Raw genomic sequence first — 25,125 nt, forward strand, 5'->3', positions numbered from 1 at the left:
CAGGCCCAGATGCAATACACCCAAGTGTTTTACGGGAACTTAGCACTGTTATAGACAAACCTCTACTCTTAATTTTTCAAGACTCATTATCCTCAGGCATTGGCGTAAAGCTGATGTAGTGCCACTCTTCAAAAAGGGAAGCAGGGCTGATTCAGAAAGCTATATACCAGTTAGTCTGACATCAATAGTGGGGAAGATACTTGAAGGGATTATAAGGGATTATATTGATGAGCATATCCGTGTAAACGAGATTATGGGGCCGATTTATCACAGCCCGAATGGCTCGCCCGAAACAGGAGTTAAGAAACAACGGTTTTAAGACCGCTGCTCCTTAACTCGTTCGCCTCCTCTGAGGCGGCAGACATCAATCCGCCCGGTCGAATATCATCGGGTTGATTGACACCCCCTGCTAGCGGCCTATTGGCCACGAATCTGCAGGGGCCGGCATTGCACAAGCAATCTACCAGACACTTGATTAATCGGCCCCCATGAGTTCAAATCAGCATAGTTTATGAGAAATAGATCATGCAAAACTAATTTAATTCGATTCTATGAAGAAGTAAGTAAAAATATAGATAAAGGGGAATCAGTTGATGTGATATACTTAGATTTTGCAAAGGCATTTGATACAGTGCCACATGAGAGATTCATTTACAAAATTTAGGGACTGGGAATAGCTAAAAATGTTAGCTCATGGATAAATACCTAGATAAAAGATAGGGAGCAATGAGTAGTAGTAAATGGATCATATTTAGATTGGACAAAGGTAATCAGTACTGGGCCCTGTTCTTTTTAATATTTTTATTAATGACTTGTAGCAAGGATTAAATAGCAACATCTCTATTTTTGCAGATGATACAAAGTTATGTAAGGTCATTACGTCAGAGCAGGATGAACTTTCTTTACAAGGGGTTCTGCAAAAAATTGAAGAATGGGCATGTAAATGGAAAATGAGATTTAATACGGGAAAATGCAAGGTTCTACTTTTTGGAAGTAAAAATAAACAGGCAATGCATTATTTAAATGGGCAAGACTTAGCCAAACAGAGGAGGGAAGGGATTTGGGAGTAGTAATAGATAACAAATTAAAGATAGGTGCACAATGCAGGGCAGCAGTTTCTAAGGCTAATAAGATATTAGCATGTATTAAAAGAGGCATTGATTCAAGGGAGGAAAGCATAATTCTGTGACTATATAAATCCCTGGTAAGACCTCACCTTGAGTATGGAGTGCAGTTCTGGGGACCTATCTCAAAAAAAGAAATTGCAGAACTAGAAAAAGTTCAGAGAAGGGCCACAAAGCTAATAAGGGGAATGGACAATGTAAGCTATGAAGAGAAGTTAGCCAAACTTTGTCTGTTTTCTCTAGAAAAAAAGTCCTTGAGAGGTGACATGATTACTTTATATAAATATATTCAAGGCCCATATACAAGATGGCAGAAGCTCTGTTTATTCCAAGAAACTTTTTGTGGCAAGAGGTCACAATTTAAAGCTGGAGGAAAGGAAATGTAATCTCCTGCAACGGAAACGTTTTTTTACTGTAAGAGCATTACAATTGTGGAACTCATTACCAAAGATAGATACATTTAAAAATGGTTTGTATATATTTCTGTCTAAAAACAGAATTCATGGATATGATTGTTTGTATTAAATGGGTCACCTTTTAGTGGGATTAATTTAGAATCTACTGGAGCTTTTTTTGTAAGTATATTTGAATTGTATAGGTTGAACTCAATGGACTTCGGTCTTTTTTTCAACCTCATCTACTATGTTACTATGTACTATGTAATACTACCTACTGCAGCATTGTCTTCAGAGATTATCAATAATTGAATTAGCTACTCCAGTTCCAATAACTACTATGTTGCACCATGCATTATCAATCACAACAAGATGTGCCAGGTAAAAGACTTGTATGATGATGTGAAGTGTAAGACAAGAATGTAGTTGAAGGGATCAAAAGAGTGGTGTGCAATCCAGTAACAATGTCCTTATATTGCTGGTATATAGTCAGTTCTCACCTTCCACTTAAAGTCATCTTGACTGGATGATCCTCTCATTGTGTAGGTGATTGAGGAACTGAAGAGAGAAGACAGAAAGTTTGGTAGTTTTATGAAAACAGGGAGTGATTTATAAAGGAATAATGTTAAGATAATTTGACTTAACTCACCTTCCTTCTGAGGCTTGACTGAATTCCGATACCTCATCATCTGTGCTTACATATCCATTCTCTGCAAATAAACAGACCCATTTCAGTGGGAGAGCATGCTAACATGGTACACTCTTTACCTGTACTGTAAATGTATATTTTGTTTTATTAGTTTATGTGAGATAGATAATGTTTTTTTACTATGTAGTGTTGTAGGAGGAAATAATAGAAGAAAATGTATGCTCCCTGTAATTATCCTGTGCTATGTGAACATGTCACAGTGGTGTGCTGTATTTTATATTTTGCAGTAGTCATAGTCTTAGGAGGCAAAAAAAATAATAATAAAGTCTGAGGAATAAGTCTCTAAGAAGGAGGCAGAACTAGGAGAGGATGGGCAGGATAGAGAGAGATCTCCATCAAGTGCCCATACACAGTAGGAAGATTATACAAATCTACTTCTTAAGCATAAAACTGTTATTTGAATTAAAATTTAATCAATAAATAAATCAATCCATTTATACTATAAGGATTCTGAATGTTAGAATTTGCAGCAAGTCCAGCTGAGTTACAAATGCCACATTGCTGGCCCCTTATAGGTTGTCTCCAGTAGGATTATCATTGTATCTGTGTGTGATGCTGTCCAAGGTAAATTTCATTTTATTATTACCTAATTATGGGAGCTTCCAAACTATTATTTTTGACATTTCTGGTTGATCCATCGCCTAGTGTTTAAGGGGCATATTTATCAAGCTCCGTGTTTCTGGCGAGCCTTCAGGCACGCCGGAAACACAAGTTATGAAGCAGTTGTCTAAAGACCGCTGCTCCATAACCTGTCCGCCTGCTCTGATGTGGCGGACAGACTTCGCCAGAAATCAACCCGATCGAATACGATCGGGTTGATTGACACCCCCTGCTAGCGGCCGATTGGCTGGAAATCCTACAGCATATGCTGTCAGCATTTATCGATGTGCAGCATGCATGATCCGCAATATCAGATCATGTCCGCTCGCACAATGATAATTCGGCCCCGAAATCTTTCTCTTACCTTTTAGGAGCAGCACTTACACAATAATATAGGAACCTTAGGCCTAGATTTGGAGTTTTGTCGGTAACGACCCGCGTAGCTAACGCCGGCTTTTTTCTGGCCGCACCATAAAAATAACTCTGGTATTGAGAGTCCACATAAAGGCTGCGTTAGGCTCCAAAAAAGGAGCGTAGAGCATATTTAACGCAGCTTCAACTCTCGATACCAGAGTTGCTTACGCAAGCGGCCAGCCTCATAAACGTGCTCGTGCACGATTCCCCCATAGGAAACAATGGAGCTGTTTGAGCTGAAAAAAAAACACCTGCAAAAAAGCCGCGTTCAGCTCCTAACGCAGCCCCATTGTTTGCTATGCGGAAACACTTCCTACGTCTGCACCTAACACTCTAACATGTACCCCGAGTCTAAACACTCCTAACCTTACACTTATTAACCCCTAATCTGCCGCCCCCGCTATCGCTGACACCTGCATATTATTATTAACCCCTAATCTGCCGCTCCGTAAAACCGCCGCTACTTACATTATCCCTATGTACCCCTAATCTGCTGCCCTAACATCGCCGACCCCTATATTATATTTATTAACCCCTAATCTGCCCCCCACAAAGTCGCCTCCACCTGCCTACACTTATTAACCCCTAATCTGCCGTCCGGACCGCACCGCTATTATTATAAAGTTATTAACCCCTAATCCGCCTCACTAACCCTATAATAAATAGTATTAACCCCTAATCTGCCCTCCCTAACATCGCCGACACCTAACTTCAAACATTAACCCCTAATCTGCCGACTGGAGCTCACCGCTATTCTAATAAATGTATTAACCCCTAAAGCTAAGTCTAACCCTAACACCCCCCTAAGTTAAATATAATTTAAATCTAACGAAATTAATTAACTCTTATTAAATAAATTATTCCTATTTAAAGCTAAATACTTACCTGTAAAATAAATCCTAATATAGCTACAATATAAATTATAATTATATTATAGCTATTTTAGGATTAATATTTATTTTACAGGTAACTTTGTATTTATTTTAACCAGGTACAATAGCTATTAAATAGTTAAGAACTATTTAATAGCTAAAATAGTTAAAATAATTACAAAATTACATGTAAAATAAATCCTAACCTAAGTTACAATTAAACCTAACACTACACTATCAATAAATTAATTAAATAAACTACCTACAATTACCTACAATTAACCTAACACTACACTATCAATAAATTAATTAAATACAATTCCTACAAATAAATACAATTAAATAAACTTGCTAAAGTACAAAAAATAAAAAAGAACTAAGTTACAAAAAATAAAAAAATATTTACAAACATAAGAAAAATATTACAACAATTTTAAACTAATTACACCTACTCTAAGCCCCCTAATAAAATAACAAAGCCCCCCAAAATAAAAAAATGCCCTACCCTATTATAAATTACTAAAGTTCAAAGCTCTTTTACCTTACCAGCCCTGAACAGGGCCCTTTGCGGGGCATGCCCCAAGAAGTTCAGCTCTTTTGCCTGTAAAAAAAAAACATACAATACCCAAGCCCCCCAACATTACAACCCACCACCCACATACCCCTAATCTAACTCAAACCCCCCTTAAATAAACCTAACACTAAGCCCCTGAAGATCTTCCTACCTTGTCTTCACCTCACCGGGTTCACCGATCTGTCCAGAAGAGCTCCTCCTATGTCCTGATCCAAGCCCAAGCGGGGGGCTGAAGAGGTCCATGATCCGGCTGAAGTCTTCATCCAAGCGGGGCAGAAGAGGTCTTCCATCCGATTGAAGTCTTCATCCAAGCGGGATCTTCTATGATCATCCATCCGGAGCGGAGCGGCAGGATCCTGAAGACCTCCGACGCGGAACATCCATCCTGGCCGACGACGAATGACGGTTCCTTTAAATGACGTCATCCAAGACGGCGTCCCTCGAATTCCGATTGGCTGATAGGATTCTATCAGCCAATCGGAATTAAGGTAGGAATATTCTGATTGGCTGATGGAATCAGCCAATCAGAATCAAGTTCAATCCGATTGGCTGATCCAATCAGACAATCGGATTGAGCTTGAATTCTATTTGCTGTTCCGATCAGCCAATAGAATGCGAGCTCAATCTGATTTCTTTTTTATTTTTTGTACTTTAGCTAGTTTATTTAATTGTATTTATTTGTAGGAATTGTATTTAATTAATTTATTGATAGTGTAGTGTTAGGTTAATTGTAGGTAATTGTAGGTAGTTTATTTAATTAATTTATTGATAGTGTAGTGTTAGGTTAATTGTAGGTATTTATTTTACAGGTAAGTATTTAGCTTTAAATAGGAATAATTTATTTAATAAGAGTTAATTTATTTCGTTAGATTTAAATTATATTTAACTTAGGGGGGTGTTAGTGTTAGGGTTAGACTTAGCTTTAGGGGTTAATACATTTATTAGAATAGCGGTGAGCTCCAGTCGGCAGATTAGGGGTTAATGTTTGAAGTTAGGTGTCGGCGATGTTAGGGAGGGCAGATTAGGGGTTAATACTATTTATTATAGGGTTAGTGAGGCGGATTAGGGGTTAATAACTTTATAATAATAGCGGTGCGGTCCGCTCGGCAGATTAGGGGTTAATAAGTGTAGGCAGGTGGAGGCGACGTTGAGGGGGGCAGATTAGGGGTTAATAAATATAATATAGGGGTCGGCGGTGTTAGGGGCAGCAGATTAGGGGTACATAAGTATAACGTAGGTGGCGGCGCTTTGCGGTCGGCAGATTAGGGGTTAATTATTGTAGGTAGCTGGCTGCGACGTTGTGGGGGGCAGGTTAGGGGTTAATAAATATAATATAGGGGTCGGCGGTGTTAGGGGCAGCAGATTAGGGGTACATAACGGCAGATTAGGGGTTAAAAAAATGTAATCGAGTGTCGGCGATGTGGGGGGACCTCGGTTTAGGGGTACATAGGTAGTTTATGGGTGTTAGTGTACTTTAGAGTACAGTAGTTAAGAGCTTTATAAACCGGCGTTAGCCCAGAAAGCTCTTAACTACTGACTTTTTTCCTGCGGCTGGAGTTTTGTCGTTAGAGTTCTAACGCTCACTTCAGACACGACTCTAAATACCGGAGTTAGAAAAATCCCATTGAAAAGATAGGATACGCAATTTACGTAAGGGGATCTGCGGTATGGAAAAGTCGCAGCTGAAAAGTGAGCGTTAGACCCTATTTTGAGTGACTCCAAATACCGGAGGTAGCCTAAAACCAGCGTTAGGAGCCTCTAACGCTGGTTTTCACGGCTAACGCCAAACTCCAAATCTAGGCCATAGTGTATCAAATCTGTCTTTCAAATCTTACATTGTTTTTACTGGCATAATTCTCAAAGAAAATTGGTTACCCCTCATTGTAAAAGTGTTAAAAGTGCTTTGCATAATAAATTATATGTTTTGACAATTCAGACATAATTACGATAGCCAGCACTAAGATTACATGCATATTTCTGTAATAGTTTTAAATAAATTTAAATTTATGATTTACAGTATGGAAAACAATTAATTTCCTTTAAAAATTTGTTTTCTAAATTTTAATGGAAAATAGTATCTCACAAACGAAAGACAAAATGTATGAGAAGATTTAGAAGTTTTGCACCATACTGTGTTAAGAGAATAAGATTATACTTGTGAGCCTTCTTAATTCAGTAACACCAGTTACATCCACAAACACCCACGGAACACCTTCTTTTACAGCTTTGTGATGGACTGTAACGAAAATTTGGTTCATATTAAATAATGTGTCTGCTATGAATAAACAGTTACTGAATTTAATTGAAAAAGTGTATGTAAACATAACCTAGTCTTTTCAACCAAATATTCTAACTGTAACAACCATAAACCATAGGCACAGATCAGCAGTTGTGTGATATCTTCAAACTCCAAAGACGTTAAGATTAGCAAAAAAAAAAAAAAAAAAAAACTACTCACAGATTGATATGCACTCAAACAGTGCAATTGATGCAGGCTGGACTGTTGGAAGCCGCCCAGCTGACTTATTAGTGGTCTCAGGTCTTGTGCAGAATCAATGGCCCACAGCCAGTATTAGGAAGAGGGGATGGTGACCAAAACCAATACTGCTGCCTAGTAGATACTTGGATCCAAAGCTAAAATAATTGTATCAAACCCTTGAGCAGATATCTGGAGAACTCCAGACTGCAGCTTGACATATTTCCATAGGTGAAGCATCTGCTTGTAAAGCCCATGATGTTGACACTGCCCGTGTAGAATGTGCCTTAAGCCCAACTGGTACTAGTTGGTTCTTTTGTTTATAGGCTCGAGAGATGGTTTAAACTATCCAACTGGCCAAAGTGGATTTTGCAGGAGCTTGTCCTTCATGTAGACCCATTGGCACTACAAATACGCAATCTGTTTTCCAAATAGACTTTGTCCTAGAAACATATGTGTGAAGACAAAGTACCATATCAAGTTGGTATAATGGCTTCCCTGGAAAATCTTGCATCTCTGGACAAAAAGATGGTAATACAATGTCCTGTGATTTATGAAAGTTTGAGACTACATTTGGTAAAAACTCAGAAACTGTGCGCAAAACAACTTTGTCTTTGTGAAAACCCAGAAAAGGTTCCTTGATAGATAAGGCTTGTAATTCAGAGACTCTTCTTGCAGATGTAACTGCAACCAGAAAGATGTTTTTAATGTGAGAAACCAGAGAGAGATGTCTCTAATGGGTTTAAAGGGTATTTCCATCAAAGCTTCCAAAACCAAAGGAAGATTCCATGTTGGAATGATAGATTTTGTAGAAGCCTGAATATTGAGCCAAGACCTGAAATAAATGAAAAACTAATGGTTTCTGTGCTGACTTGACACCAGAAATGGCAGAGATAGCAGACACTTGAACCTTCAATGTCCTAGCACAAAGACCTCTCAGGAATCCTTCTTGTAGAAAATCCAATAAGTGATGTAATTCTACTTTGGCTGTGGAAGCATTATGTTGAATCATCCATGCTGAAAATGTATTCCATACTCTGTAAAAGTTTGAAGACATAGGGGCCTATTTATGATGCTTCGAACGGACATGATCCGATATTGCGTCATGTCCGTTGCACATTGATAAATGCCGACAGCATACGCTCTCAGCATTTATCCCTGCACCAGCAGTTCTGGTAAACTGCTGGTGCAATGTTCTCGGCCAATCGGCCGCTAGAAGGGGGTGTCAATCAACCTGATCGTATTCGATAAGGTTGATTTCTGTCCGCCGCCTCAGAGCAGGCAGACAGCTTATGGAGCAGCGGTCTATAGACCGCTGCTTTATAACTTTTGTTTCCAGAGAGCCAGAAGGCTCGCCCGGAAACACAGGGCATCAAGCTCCATACGAAGCTTGATAAACATGCCCCGTAACCTTCTTTCTAGCCTGAAGTAAAGCCTGTGTAACTGAATCTGACATATTCAGTTGTCTATATCTTGTGATCTCAGCAACCATACTGTGAGATTCAGGCATTGAGGTGCTGGATACAGGATTGGACCCTGAAACAACGTGTCTGGAGATTGTGGAAGGAGCCACAGGGGAAACCATGGTCTGCAAGGCCAAAAGGGAATTACTGCCACAAACATTGCTGTTTCCCTCTAAATCCTTCTGAGTAGATGAGGAATGAGATGGGTTGAGACATTATATTAGGTTGAATCTCCATACCTGAGAGAAAGCATCCGTCCCCAGAAATTGTGGTGTTGAGAGGCAACTGTAGAATATCTTCTTTACATGCTAATAAAGTGTTTCACCACGTTTTACCTCTGAGGATTTTTTTTTTGTAGAATAGAGGCAACTGGTGATTGTGTCTGGAAGCCATCAGATCTATCTCTGGCAGACCCCATCTGTCGACAATGATCCTGAAAAGGTTTGTGTTTAACTGCCATTCTGTTTGAGCAAGAGGAACTCGGCTCAGATAATCTGCCTTAACATTCTGTAGACTGGGAAGGTGAGAGGCGGATATCCCCTTTAGATTCTTCAGTGTCCAAATGAAAATGGGTGATACTTCCTTGAGAGCTTGAAAACTCTTTGTTCCTCCTTGAATGTGAATGTAGGACCTTGCTGTCCTGTTGTCGGTAAGAATTTTTATTGAATTTCCCTGGAGATGTTTCTGAAAGTGAAGTAATGCCTGGTAGACTGCTTTTATTTTCAGAACATTTGCAGAAAGGGACTGAAGACTTTTTTGCCATGATCTCTGTGCCTATTTTCCCTGGCACATAGCTCCCCAACCGAGCTTGCTGGAATCTGTTTGTATTATTATCCAATCTGGTTCCAACCAGAGGAAATACTCGAGAAAGGTTCTCTTTCTGAAACCACCAATGTGTCTACTTCTTAACTCCACTGGAAAGTGAATCTGCTGAGTGAGTCCCAAGTGTTTTAGGTAAAATATTCGAAAATGTATTTGAAAGGACGCTTCCTCCATCTTGCCCACTTTTCCAAATGGATTAGGGAAGATATGACCCAAGAGTTGCATCCATGCTGTTAAACTAGATGATTTTTTAAGCTTTTTGAAGTAAGTTATCAAATCTTACCTTCTTTGTGGTGACGCAGAAACTAGTGCATTCTTTGTATTGAACTGTGCCCCCAGGAAAATGATAGACTGAGTTGGCTGAAGCTAACTCTTTTGGAGATTTATCAACCATTCAAACTCTTGTAGGGTATGAAGTAGCTGCTCTGTGACACTCTGCCTGCCAAACAGTGTTGGAGATCAAAAGAATGTAGTCTAGATAATGTATCACAAAAAGACCCCTGACCTAAGGTTCTGCAATTAGAGGAACTAAGGTCTTTGTGAATACTCGAGGTGCTGTGGATATGCCGAATGGAAGAGCAGTGAATTGGTAGTGTTGACCTCCTATGGCAAATCTTAGAAATTGCCTGTGAACCTCTGTGATAGGAATGTAGAAATATGCATCCTTTAGATCCACTGATAACAGGTATGCCCCTGAAAGCACTGCGTTTATCACTGTAATGAGAGACTCCATTTTGAATTTCTTGACCTCCAGAAAGGAATTCAGATCTCTGAAATCCAGAACTGGTCTATAGGACTTGTTCTTCTTTATCACTAGAAACAGAGGAGAGTAGAAACCCTGAAATCGTTAGCATGCCGGAACCTCTTGAATTACCTCCTGTTCCAGAAGTTTCTGTACAAACTGCAGAATTACCTGATGTTTTAATTCGTTCTCTGGGAGTGGTGAAAGCAAGGAATTGGAGGTTTCTTCTTGAATTCTAGAGTATATCCTCTCTTGAAAATTTGTAATACCTATCTGTCTGAAATTACCTTTGTCCAGATGTCTCTGAATCTGGAAAGCATTCCTCCCAAAGGCATCTGGACAGGCTTACCTTCATTGTTTGTTGTTCTGACAAAAAACATAATTTATGTAAGAACTTACATGATAAATTCATTTCTTTCATATCCATGAGCTAGTGACGTATGGGATATACATTCCTACCAGGAGGGGCAAAGTTTCCCAAAAGTCAAAATGCCTATAAATACACCCCTCACCACACCCACAAATCAGTTTAACGAATAGCCAAGAAGTGGGGTGATAAGAAAAAAGTGCGAAAGCATAAAAAAATAAGGAATTGGAATAATTGTGCTTTATACAAAAAAATCATAACCACCACAAAAAGGGTGGGCCTCATGGACTCTTGCTAATATGAAAGAAATGAATTTATCAGGTAAGTTCTTACATAAATTATGTTTTCTTTCATGTAATTAGCAAGAGTCCATGAGCTAGTGACGTATGGGATAATGAATACCCAAGATGTGGATCTTCCACGCAAGAGTCACTAGAGAGGGAGGGATAAAATAAAGACAGCCAATTCCGCTGAAAAATAATCCTCTGAACCAGAAAAATCATTATCAGAAACAGAATCAGAATGATGATGTTCATTTAAAAATTCATCTGAAAAATGAGAAGTTTTAAAAGACCTTTTACGTTTACTGGAAGGAGGAATAACAGACATAGCCTTCTTAATAGATTTAGAAACAAAATCTCTTATGTTAACAGAAACACCCTGAATATTAGATGTTGATGGAACAGCAACAGGTAATGGAACATTACTAAAGGAAATATTATCTGCATTAGCAAGTTTGTCATGACATTCATCAAAACAACAGCCGGAGGAACAGTTACCACAAGTTTACAACAGATACACTTAACTTTGATAGATCCAGCATCAGGCAGCGATTTTCCAGAAGTAGCTTCTGATTCAGGGTCAATCTGAGACATCTTGCAATATTAAATAGAAAAAACAACATATAAAGCAAAATTGATCAAATTCCTTAAATGAGTTTCAGGAATGGGAAAAAATTCCAATGAACAAGCTTCTAGCAACCAGAAGCAAATAAACAATGAGACTTAAATAATGTGGAGACAATAATGACGCCCATATTTTTTAGCGCCAAAAAAGATGCCCACATTATTTGGCGCCTAAATGCTTTTAGCGCCAAAAATGACGCCACATCCGGTGACGCCGACATTTTTGGCGCAAAACGTCAAAAAAATTACGCAACTTCCGGCGACAAGTATGACGCCGGAAATGACAAGGAAAATTTTTGCGCCAAAAAAGACGCAATAAAAAGAAGCATTTTCAGCCCCCGCGAGCCTAACAGCCCACAGGAAAAAAAGTCAAATTTTAAGGTAAGAAAAATTGATTATTCATATGCATTATCCCAAATAATGAAACTGACTGTCTGAAATAAGGAATATCGAACATCCTGAATCAAGGCAAATAAATGTTTAAACACATATATTTAGAACTTTATATAAAAGTGCCCAACCATAGCTTAGAGTGTCACAAAAATAAGACTTATTTACCCCAGGACACTCATCTACATGTAGTAGAAAGCCAAACCAGTACTGAAACGAGAATCAGTAGAGGTAATGGTATATATAAGAGTATATCGTTGATCTGAAAAGGGAGGTAAGAGATGAATCTCTACGACCGATAACAGAGAACCTATGAAATAGACCCCGTAGAAGGAGATCATTGAATTCAAATAGGCAATACTCTCCTCACATCCCTCTGACATTCACTGCACACTGAGAGGAAAACCGGGCTCCAGCCTGCTGCGAAGCGCATATCAACGAAGAATCTAGCACAAACTTACTTCACCACCTCCACGGGAGGCAAAGTTTGTAAAACTGATTTGTGGGTGTGGTGAGGGGTGTATTTATAGGCATTTTGAGGTTTGGGAAACTTTGCCCCTCCTGGTAGGAATGTATATCCCATACGTCACTAGCTCATGGACTCTTGCTAATTACATGAAAGAAATGTGCCGCCCTGGTACGACTTCTACTTGCCTGTACCTGCGTTTTCCAGTCTGGATTATGAAAGGACTCCCTTCTGAAAGAAGTTTTAAAATTCTGATATTAATTTTTCTTTCACTCACCATCTTTCTTCTTCTTGTAGCTGGGGATGTCTCGCCTAACCCAGGTCCACCCTCTGCTTCCCTCATATCACTACCCCAAATGACACCTCATACACCTTTCCCACGTAACCCTCATTAACTGCACCTCTATTAGTACACCCCAATTCTCGTGTGCCCTTTGGAATGCACACTCGGTATGCAATAAGCTTACATCTATTCACGACCTATTTATTTCACGTTTACTTAACCTGTTAGCCCTCACTGAAACTTGGCTTTCCTCCTCTAACACAACTGCTGTAGCCTCTCTGTCCTATGGCGGCCTGCACTTCAGTCACACTCCCAGGCCTGGAGACAAACAAGGAGGAGGAGTAGGAATTCTCCTGTCTCCACATAGCACCTTTCACTGCATTCCTTCACCCCCCTCTCTTTCCTTCTCATCTTTTGAAGTTCACGCTATCCGCCTCTTCTCCCCTATAGCTATACGTGTTGCAGTTATCTATCGCCCCCCTGGCCCAGCATCACAATTTCTGGACCACTTTGAAGCCTGGCTTCCACATTTTCTCTCTTCTAATGTCCCTTCTCTCATCTTAGGGGATTTCAACATACCCCTTGATAAGCCTAACACGCCTGCTGCCTCTAAACTTCTATCCCTTACCACCTCTTTAGGCCTGTCCCAGTGGACAACATCTCCAACTCACTGTGAAGGCAACTCCATAGCCCTGGTCTTCACAAATCTCTGTGCTGTTTCCAACTCCCTTAACTTCCCATTTCCTCTCTCTGACCACCATCTATTAACTTTCTCTCTTACTCTACCTGCTACATCTTTGCAAACCCCAAAAAACTGCTACCTTACAGGAATTTAAATGACTTGGATCTCACAGACTTTTCCACTCAACTGAGTCCTCTGCTCTCTGACATTTCATCCCTCTCTTGTCCAGACCTCGTGACTCTACAGTATAATTGGGCACTAAAATCAACACTTGACAAAACTGCACCCTCCACTCTTCGACGTACATCAATCACTTGACGGCAACAGTGGCACACTAAACAGACCAGATATCTTCAGCGATGCTCACGGGCTGCTGAACGGCAGTGGAGGAAATCACGTACCTGTGCTGATTTCCAACATTATAAATTCACCCTTAAGTCCTACAACTCTGCGCTCAACCTGGCCAAACAAGTCTATTTCTCCTCCCTTGTGTCATCTCATGCATCTAACCCCAGAAAACTGTTCTCAACCTTTAACTCCCTTCTACGTCCGCCTGCCCCCCGCCCACTACCAACCTCACTGCTCAAATTATTGCTGATCACTTCAAAAATAAAATTGACACAATTAGAAAAGATATCTGCACCTCACACCCCGCAAACCCAGCGATCCTACCCACCCCTTCTATTAACAAAAATCTATGCTACTTCCCTCTTGTAACAGAGGAAGAAGTCTCTGCACTCCTATCCTTGGCTCATCTCACAACCTGCCCACTTGACCCTATTCCTTCACGACTTATTCCCTCTCTCTCTGCTTTACTAACCCCTACCCGAACTCATCTCTTTAACCAATCTCTCACTACTGGCACATTTCCTGACACATTCAAGCATGCGTCAATCATACCAATCCTAAAAATCCCCTCCACGCCTTCTAACTATCGACCGGTCTCCTTACTTCCCTTTGCTTCAAAATTATTGGAACGACTAGTCTATAATCGGCTAACTCAATTTCTCACAACTAACTCCTTACTTGATCCACTACAATCTGGCTTCCGCCCTAAACACTCAACAGAACCACTCTTGCTAAAGAAACAAATGACCTGTTATCAGCTAAAGCAAAAGGCCTTACTAATTCTTCTTGACCTGTCTGCAGCCTTTGACACAGTTGACCATCCTCTCCTCCTAAAAATACTACATTCATTTGGCATCCGAGACACAGCCCTCTCCTGGTTTGCATCATATCTTTCTAACCGCTCGTTTTCAGTTTCATTTAACAACATATCTTGTGATCCTATGCCTCTCTCAGTTGGAGTACCGCAAGGCTCTGTCTTGGGCCCCTTGCTTTTCTCTCTTTACACATCCTACCTTGGAAAACTTATAGCCTCCTTTGGATTCCAGTACCACCTATATGCTGATGATACCCAAATCTATCTTTCCTCTCCTGATATCTCTCCCTCTTTACTCAACCAAATTTCTGACTGCCTCTCTGCAATTTTCTCTTGGATGTCTTCACACTACCTCCAACTCAATCTGTCCAAAACTGAGCTGCTTCTTATCCCCCCTCTTCGAGACATCCAACACCTGACATTTCTCTGATGGTTGGAGACTCTATTCTCAACACCTCACCCCAGGTCCACTGCCTTGGGGTCACACTAGACTCAGAACTCACATTCAACCCACATATACAAGCGCTTACCAAATCCTGCCGTTCACACCTATGCAACATTTCCAGAATTCGCCCCTTCCTTACTCAAAAAACTACGAAAATACTTATTCATTCCCTCATTTTGTCACGCATTGATTATTGCAATCTACTCCTAAATGGCCTTCCAAAACAACGCCTCTCCTCCCTCCAATCTATTATGAATGCTTCTGCTAGACTCATCCACCTAAGTCGACGATCTACATCAGCTGCTCCGCTCTGCCAGTCTCTACACTGGCTCCCCATACACTCCAGAATACAATTTAAAGTATTAGCCTTAACCTACAAAGCACTCAACAATCTAACTCCCAACTATATTTCCTCTCTCATCGTGAAATATTCCCCATCCTGTCCTCTTTGATCAACCTCTGACCTACGTCTCTACACTCCTGTTATCTCTACGTCCCACTCCCGCCTCCAAGACTTTGCACGTGCTGCTCCTGTCCTCTGGAACTCTCTACCCCGCTCCATTAGACTGTCTCCAACCTTGTATAGCTTCAGATGATCCTTGAAAACCCACCTATTCAGAGAGGCTTACCATCTCTCCTCCATCCAGCATCGGAACCAAACTAATACATGAACTGCCTGACTCCACTGCTGCAAATACAACCGATGTTGTCCACTGCTGCAAATACAACCGATGTATAGACTGTGAGCTCTCCGGAGCAGGGCCCTCTTCCTCCTGTACTATATTTGTTTTGTTATGTTTTGTATTTTATCACATATCTTTGTCATTGTATACCCCTATCACTGTACCCAGCGCTACAGAATTTGGCAGCGCTATACAAATAAATGATGATAATAATAATAATACTACACCCAGATCCGGAATCTTTGTACGCCCCTCCCTTCTTCTGTTTCCATACACACCTATATATACCTATATTTTATATATATATATACACACACACATATATATAGATATAAAGAACCAAGTATACTCCTATCACCTGAGTCGCAATTCTTACGATTCAGGGACTGATGGATCAGATGCTGAGGGTGACTATGGAAAAAATTATTCAAAAAATGGAGTAAGAAGCCCTATAAAAAAAGCGAGGAGAAGGGGAGGTAGAAAGAGAAAAAGGAATAAATCCTCAATCAGAGCAAATTTCGAACTCGAACAGGGACTTACAACGCCCCTATGAGGAACAGGTATATGGGGAGAGCGAGGAGGGACTATCGGGGGGATATTAAATATAGTTCACCCTGAAGATGAGCTACAAATTGTGAATTTGTCCAAATTTCCATTGAACCAAGCACATATTAGTTTACTTAAAAAGGGTCTTTCATTTTGCCCGGCTAGAAGCTTGGACAAATTCACAGTAGTAAAAGATCTTCACCTTTTCGCAAGAAAAGTAGTTCTATCCCAAGTAATGGCCAAGAATAAAATAAAGAGTCTTGATCCTCTAGATACTGTAAAAATTACAGAAGAGGATGAAGATGCTTTGAACGCCCTTGAAAGCTTGATCAGTGAAGGCGAGATTGAGGACTCCTCAAACACCTTCCCAATATCCATGGACAATATACATAGTAATATTACTAGTATTTCTTCCTCTATCTCAAAATTTAGACCAAAATCAAGTTATATGCCACCATTGTCATTGGTGCCAGCAGTAAACCTCTTTGTAAAAGAAGTAGAAAAAGAAATCGATAGACTACCAATCAATAGAATAAGTGATGATAATCTATCTAGGCAAGAAAGAACTGCTTTACAAGAACTTATGAATGCCCCTGGCATTATCATTAAGCAGGCAGATAAGGGCGGAAATTTGGTTATCATGAATGAGTTCAATTATGTTTTGGAGGTAAAGAAACAACTTAACAAAAAGGATCAATATCAACTCCTTCATGATAATCCAATTACCAAAATACAGGGAGAATTGCTTCATATTCTAAATAAAGCCAGAAAAAATGGCATTATAAATAAAAAAGAATTTGATTATCTATATGTGAAATTTCCTAAAATTCCAGTTTTCTATTGCATCCCTAAATTGCATAAAAATATGCAAGATCCTCCGGGTTGCCCCATAATTTTGGGGATAGGGAGTATTACTGAGCATCTTGGTAACTATGTGGATAGCTATTTGAAACCTTTGTGTCATACTTACCTACATTTGTTCAAGACACTACTGATCTATTACAACAACTAGATGGTGTTGAGATAGAGTAAGATACCATCTTAGTGTCGCTTGATGTTGAGGCACTATATTCCTCTATTCCGCACGAATTAGGAATTATAGCTGCAAAACATTTCCTTGAAATGAGAGGTAGTCATTTTGAGAAGCACACTGACTTCGTGATAGAACTCCTCAAATTCATCTTAGAGAACAATGTGTTTAAATTTGATAATAAATTTTACAGACAAGTAAGAGGCACGGCGATGGGTGCCACTTGTGCCCCATCCTATGCCTGTTTACATCTAGGCTTATGGGAGTTTTTGACCGTATTTGAGGAATTTAATCATTGGATAGCCTCTTCAGTATTAATATGGCAAAGCTATGTGGACGACATATTTATTCTTTGGAAAGGGTCACTGGACCTTTTAAAAGAATTTGTAGATAATTTAAATAAAAATGATTTAAATATTTTTTGGACATAAAAATTAAAAAAGAAGGAAAGAAGCTTGCTAATGAGATATACAGAAAAGATACAGCCACAAACACGCTACTATTAGCTTCAAGCCATCATCCACCTTCTCTAATAAAAGGGATCCCTATAGGACAGTTCCTTAGGTTACGAAGAAATTGTTCTAGTAAAACTTAATTTAATCTACATGCTGAAGAGATGTCCAATAGATTTAAAACAAGGGGCTATTCAAAATGAAATATTGAATATGCCAAGAACTGTGCGCTCAAGACTAATAGGGACTCTCTATTGTTTGACAAAAAAGAGAAAAAAAATTAGATAACAGGGTAAGATTTGTTACCGAGTATAATGGACATTGGAATCAAGTTCGAAATATATTAAGGAATAAATGGCAGTTTTTACTTTCAGATGATAATGTAAAAAATGTGGTGGACGATTTTCAATCACTGGTTGCACGTAGGGCTCCCAATTTGAAAGATAAATTGGTTAAGAGTGACTTTATACGCAATCCTAAAGCACAAAACTGGCTAGAAAAATGCCAAAAATTGCAAGGTTGCTTTCAATGTGGGAATTGCGTTTTTTGCAAATTTGTTGTAAAAACTAAGCAGTTCAATACAGGCTATAAATTTTATGAAATTAGACAATTTATCAATTGTAAATCTGAAAATGTTATCTACCTTTTGTACTGTCCATGTCCACTGTTTTTTTACAGGGAAAACAAAGAGAGTTTTTAAAGATAGGATAACAGTACATTGTAATGACATAGTTAATGCTAAAGAGGGAACCGTCAATAGCAATATAGCATTACATTTTAAAATGTGTCATAATTGTTCTACTTAAGGTCTTAAAGTTATAGGGATAGAAAAGTGCTCCCTATATGGTAGAGGTGGAGATATAGATAATCTACTACTTAGGAAAGAAGTAGCGTGGATTGAATGAAAAATTAGATTTTGCCCCTTTTTTGTAGAATCTATGCTAAAGTCATATGGTAACCACTAGTTTTAATATATGATCATATTCTGACTAAACCTTAAAAGGTAGTCTGTGAATCTGCTCCCATTGTTGGTTCAGAGTTTCTGTGAGCCGTAATCGATGCACACAATTTAGTAATATATAATATTAGAAAAACAGAATTTATGTTTACCTGATAAATTACTTTCTCCAACGGTGTGTCCGGTCCACGGCGTCATCCTTACTTGTGAGATATTCTCTTCCCCAACAGGAAATGGCAAAGAGCCCAGCAAAGTCACATGATCCCTCCTAGGCTCCGCCTTCCCCAGTCATTCGACCGACGTAAAGGAGGAATATTTGCATAGGAGAAATCATATGATACCGTGGTGACTGTAGTTAAAGAAAATAAATCATCAGACCTGATTAAAAAACCAGGGCGGGCCGTGGACCGGACACACCGTTGGAGAAAGTAATTTATCAGGTAAACATAAATTCTGTTTTCTCCAACATAGGTGTGTCCGGTCCACGGCGTCATCCTTACTTGTGGGAACCAATACCAAAGCTTTAGGACACGGATGATGGGAGGGAGCAAATCAGGTCACCTAGATGGAAGGCACCACGGCTTGCAAAACCTTTCTCCCAAAAATAGCCTCAGAAGAAGCAAAAGTATCAAATTTGTAAAATTTAGTAAAAGTGTGCAGTGAAGACCAAGTCGCTGCCTTACATATCTGATCAACAGAAGCCTCGTTCTTGAAGGCCCATGTGGAAGCCACGGCCCTAGTGGAATGAGCTGTGATTCTTTCAGGAGGCTGCCGTCCGGCAGTCTCATAAGCCAATCTGATGATGCTTTTAAGCCAAAAAGAGAGAGAGGTAGAAGTTGCTTTTTGACCTCTCCTTTTACCAGAATAAACAACAAACAAGGAAGATGTTTGTCTGAAATCCTTTGTAGCCTCTAAATAGAATTTTAGAGCACGAACTACATCCAAATTGTGCAACAAACGTTCCTTCTTTGAAACTGGATTCGGACACAAAGAAGGCACGACTATCTCCTGGTTAATGTTTTTGTTAGAAACAACTTTCGGAAGAAAACCAGGTTTAGTACGCAAAACCACCTTATCTGCATGGAACACCAGATAAGGAGGAGAACACTGCAGAGCAGATAACTCTGAAACTCTTCTAGCAGAAGAAATTGCAACCAAAAACAAAACTTTCCAAGATAATAACTTGATATCAACGGAATGTAGGGGTTCAAACGGAACCCCCTGAAGAACTGAAAGAACTAAATTGAGACTCCAAGGAGGAGTCAAAGGTTTGTAAACAGGCTTGATTCTAACCAGAGCCTGAACAAAAGCTTGAACATCTGGCACAGCCTCCAGCTTTTTGTGAAGTAAAACAGATAAAGCAGAAATCTGTCCCTTCAAAGAACTTGCAGATAATCCTTTCTCCAAACCTTCTTGAAGAAAGGATAGAATCTTAGGAATTTTTATCTTGTTCCATGGGAATCCTTTAGATTCACACCAACAGATATATTTTTTCCATATTTTATGGTAGATTTTTCTAGTTACAGGCTTTCTGGCCTGAACAAGAGTATCAATGACAGAATCTGAGAACCCTCGCTTTGATAAAATCAAGCGTTCAATCTCCAAGCAGTCAGTTGGAGTGAGGCCAGATTCGGATGTTCGAACGGACCTTGAACAAGAAGGTCCTGTCTCAAAGGTAGCTTCCATGGTGGAGCCGATGACATATTCACCAGATCTGCATACCAAGTCCTGCGTGGCCACGCAGGAGCTATCAAGATCACCGATACCCTCTCCTGTTTGATCCTGGCTACCAGCCTGGGAATGAGAGGAAACGGTGGGAACACATAAGCTAGGTTGAAGCTCCAGGTGCTACTAGTGCATCCACTAGAGTCGCCTTGGGATCCCTGGATCTGGACCCGTAGCAAGGAACCTTGAAGTTCTGACGAGACGCCATCAGATCCATGTCTGGAATGCCCCACAATTGAATTATTTGGGCAAAGATTTCCGGATGGAGTTCCCACTCCCCCGGATGAAATGTCTGACGATTCAGAAAATCCGCTTCCCAATTTTCCACTCCTGGGATGTGGATTGCAGACAAGTGGCAGGAGTGAGTCTCCGCCCATTGAATGATTTTGGTCACTTCTTCCATCGCCAGGGAACTCCTTGTTCCCCCCTGATGGTTGATATACGCAACAGTCGTCATGTTGTCTGATTGAAACCGTATGAATTTGGCCTTTGCTAGCTGAGGCCAAGCCTTGAGAGCATTGAATATCGCTCTCAGTTCCAGAATATTTATCGGGAGAAGAGATTCTTCCCGAGACCAAAGACCCTGAGCTTTCAGGGGTTCCCAGACCGCGCCCCAGCCCACCAGACTGGCGTCGGTCGTGACAATGACCCACTCTGGTCTGCGGAAGCTCATCCCTTGTGACAGGTTGTCCAGGGTCAGCCACCAACGGAGTGAATCTCTGGTCCTCTGATCTACTTGTATCGTCGGAGACAAGTCTGTATAATCCCCATTCCACTGACTGAGCATGCACAGTTGTAATGGTCTTAGATGAATTCGCGCAAAAGGAACTATGTCCATTGCCGCGACCATCAAACCTATTACTTCCATGCACTGCGCTATGGAAGGAAGAAGAACAGAATGAAGTACTTGACAAGAGCTTAGAAGTTTTGATTTTCTGGCCTCTGTCAGAAAAATCCTCATTTCTAAGGAGTCTATTATTGTTCCCAAGAAGGGAACTCTTGTTGACGGAGATAGAGAACTTTTTTCTACGTTCACTTTCCACCCGTGAGATCTGAGAAAGGCCAGGACAATGTCCGTATGAGCCTTTGCTTGTGGTAGGGACGACGCTTGAATCAGTATGTCGTCCAAGTAAGGTACTACTGCAATGCCCCTTGGTCTTAGCACCGCTAGAAGGGACCCTAGTACCTTTGTGAAAATTCTTGGAGCAGTGGCTAATCCGAATGGAAGTGCCACAAACTGGTAATGCTTGTCCAGAAAGGCGAACCTTAGGAACCGATGATGTTCCTTGTGGATAGGAATATGTAGATACGCATCCTTTAAATCCACCGTGGTCATGAATTGACCTTCCTGGATGGTAGGAAGAATTGTCCGAATGGTTTCCATTTTGAACGATGGAACCTTGAGAAATTTGTTTAGGATCTTGAGATCTAAGATTGGTCTGAATGTTCCCTCTTTTTTGGGAACTATGAACAGATTGGAGTAGAATCCCATCCCTTGTTCTCCTAATGGAACAGGATGAATCACTCCCATTTTTAACAGGTCTTCTACACAATGTAAGAATGCCTGTCTTTTTATGTGGTCTGAAGACAATTGAGACCTGTGGAACCTCCCCCTTGGGGGTAGCTCCTTGAATTCCAGAAGATAACCTTGGGAGACTATTTCTAGCGCCCAAGGATCCAGAACATCTCTTGCCCAAGCCTGAGCGAAGAGAGAAAGTCTGCCCCCCACCAGATCCGGTCCCGGATCGGGGGCCAACATCTCATGCTGTCTTGGTAGCAGTGGCAGGTTTCTTGGCCTGCTTACCTTTGTTCCAGCCTTGCATTGGCCTCCAGGCTGGCTTGGTTTGAGAAGTATTACCCTCTTGCTTAGAGGATGTAGAACTTGGGGCTGGTCCGTTTCTGCGAAAGGGACGAAAATTTGGTTTATTTTTAGCCTTAAAAGACCTATCCTGAGGAAGGGCGTGGCCCTTACCCCCAGTGATATCTGAAATAATCTCTTTCAAGTCAGGGCCAAACAGCGTTTTCCCCTTGAAAGGTATGTTAAGCAATTTGTTCTTGGAAGACGCATCCGCTGACCAAGATTTTAGCCAAAGCGCTCTGCGCGCCACAATAGCAAACCCCGAATTTTTCGCCGCTAATCTAGCCAATTGCAAAGTGGCGTCTAAAGTAAAAGAGTTAGCCAATTTAAGAGCATGAATTCTGTCCATAATCTCCTCATAAGAAGAATCTTTATTGAGCGACTTTTCTAGTTCATCGAACCAGAAACACGCTGCTGTAGTGACAGGAACAATGCATGAAATTGGTTGTAGAAGGTAACCTTGCTGAACAAACATCTTTTTAAGCAAACCCTCTAATTTTTTATCCATAGGATCTTTGAAAGCACAACTATCTTCTATAGGGATAGCAGTGCGTTTGTTTAGAGTAGAAACCGCCCCCTCGACCTTGGGGACTGTCTGCCATAAGTCCTTTCTGGGGTCGACCATAGGAAACAATTTCTTAAATATAGGGGGAGGGACAAAATGTATGCCGGGCCTTTCCCATTCTTTGTTTACAATGTCCGCCACCCGCTTGGGTATAGGAAAAGCTTCGGGGGGCCCCGGGACCTCTAGGAACTTGTCCATCTTACATAATTTCTCTGGAATGACCAAATTGTCACAATCATCCAGAGTAGATAACACCTCCTTAAGCAGAGCGCGGAGATGTTCCAATTTAAATTTAAATGTAATCACATCAGGTTCAGCTTGTTGAGAAATTTTCCCTGAATCTGAAATTTCTCCCTCAGACAAAACCTCCCTGGCCCCCTCAGACTGGTGTAGGGGCATGTCAGAACCATTATCATCAGCGTCCTCATGCTCTTCAGTATTTTCTAAAACAGAGCAGTCGCGCTTTCGCTGATAAGTGGGCATTTTGGCTAAAATGTTTTTGATAGAATTATCCATTACAGCCGTTAATTGTTGCATAGTAAGGAGTATTGGCGCACTAGATGTACTAGGGGCCTCCTGTGTGGGCAAGACTGGCGTAGACGAAGGAGGGGATGATGCAGTACCATGCTTACTCCCCTCACTTGAGGAATCATCTTGGGCATCATTTTCTCTAAATTTTTTGTCACATACATCACATCTATTTAAATGAGAAGGAACCTTGGCTTCCTCACATACAGAACATAGTCTATCTGATAGTACAGACATGTTAAACAGGCATAAACTTGATAACAAAGTACAAATAACGTTTTAAAATAAAACCGTTACTGTCACTTTAAATTTTAAACTGAACACACTTTATTACTGAATATGTGAAAAAGTATGAAGGAATTGTTCAAAAATTTCACCACAGTGTCTTAAAGCCTTAAAAGTATTGCACACCAAATTTGAAAGCTTTAACTCTTAAAATAACGGAACCGGAGACGTTTTTATATTTAACCCCTATACAGTCCCTGGTATCTGCTTTGCTGAGACCCAACCAAGCCCAGAGGGGAATACGATACCAAATGACGCCTTCAGTAAGCTTTTTCTATGTATCTGAGCTCCTCACACATGCATCTGCATGCCTTGCTTCCCAAAAACAACTGCGCATTAGTGGCGCGAAAATGAGGCTCTGCCTATGATTAGAGAAGGCCCCCAGTGAAAAAGGTGTCCAATACAGTGCCTGCCGGTTATTCAACATAATTCCCAAGAATAAAATAACTCCTCAAAGCTATAAACTATTAAAAATGCTTATAAATCAATCGTTTTAGCCCAGAAAAATGTCTACCAGTCTTTAAAGCCCTTGTGAAGCCCTTTATTCTTATTTAATAAAAATGGCTTACCGGATCCCATAGGGAAAATGACAGGTTCCAGCATTACCAAGTCTTGTTAGAAATGTGTCATACCTCAAGCAGCAAAAGTCTGCTCACTGTTTCCCCCAACTGAAGTTAATTCCTCTCAACAGTCCTGTGTGGAAACAGCCATCGATTTTAGTAACGGTTGCTAAAATCATTTTCCTCTTACAAACAGAAATCTTCATCTCTTTTCTGTTTCAGAGTAAATAGTACATACCAGCACTATTTTAAAATAACAAACTCTTGATTGAAGAATAAAAACTACATTTAAACACCAAAAAACTCTAAGCCATCTCCGTGGAGATGTTGCCTGTACAACGGCAAAGAGAATGACTGGGGAAGGCGGAGCCTAGGAGGGATCATGTGACCAGCTTTGCTGGGCTCTTTGCCATTTCCTGTTGGGGAAGAGAATATCTCACAAGTAAGGATGACGCCGTGGACCGGACACACCTATGTTGGAGAAATAAAGTTTGTCTTATTTTTGAAAAGTAAATTTAAATGTATGCAATTTTTTTAAAAAATATTTTTGCATTATGTTCTAGTAGGCAAATGTCTATTTGATACTGTTGCTTTAAAAACACACAATAAGTATTTCACCAATCCGAAATATGGGCTGCGCATAAAAGGACCACACATGGAGATCCAAAGTATACGCCCTGAGGAAGCCCCTATGACGCTTGGCCACGTGGGGGGTGAAACGGCCGTTGGAGTATGACGTCATTGTTCCAGCTGAGATTCGGCTCCCTGGTTAACACGCTGTTTTGTTTGCACAGCCACAAACTGATATCATGCTTTGTTCCGGATAATTGGTATCCAAGACCCTGGAAGTGGAGGTCCTCTTAAAAGACACAGCGCACAGTAAAGTATCAACGGACTTACGTGTTCATAATACCAGCTCTGGCAACAAAGTTTCTTTTTCCTGGAAACAAATGTTTCATTTGCATTACCACCATGCACCATTGATTCAATACAGTGCCGGAACTGTTCTGTGAACTGGTACATTTACTGATATTGACACTGCAA

At 40.5% G+C, this 25,125-nt stretch overlaps 1 protein-coding gene across 2 annotated transcripts in view; it reads right to left on the reverse strand.

The window, feature by feature from the left end:
• The window catches only part of KIF21B (kinesin family member 21B), a 513,509-nt gene that overhangs the window by 189,829 nt on the left and 298,555 nt on the right, over window positions 1–25,125 (reverse strand). For both annotated transcript variants that reach the window (XM_053706916.1, XM_053706915.1), the window contains exons 23-24: window positions 2,169–2,229; window positions 2,020–2,077 (exon numbers count right to left, since the gene is read on the reverse strand). In XM_053706916.1, coding sequence (XP_053562891.1) covers window positions 2,020–2,077; window positions 2,169–2,229 — 119 coding nt within the window. The remainder of the gene's footprint in view (window positions 1–2,019; window positions 2,078–2,168; window positions 2,230–25,125) is intronic.

This window comes from Bombina bombina, chromosome 3, assembly GCF_027579735.1.
Source record: "Bombina bombina isolate aBomBom1 chromosome 3, aBomBom1.pri, whole genome shotgun sequence".
NCBI classification, from domain to species: Eukaryota; Metazoa; Chordata; class Amphibia; order Anura; family Bombinatoridae; genus Bombina; species Bombina bombina.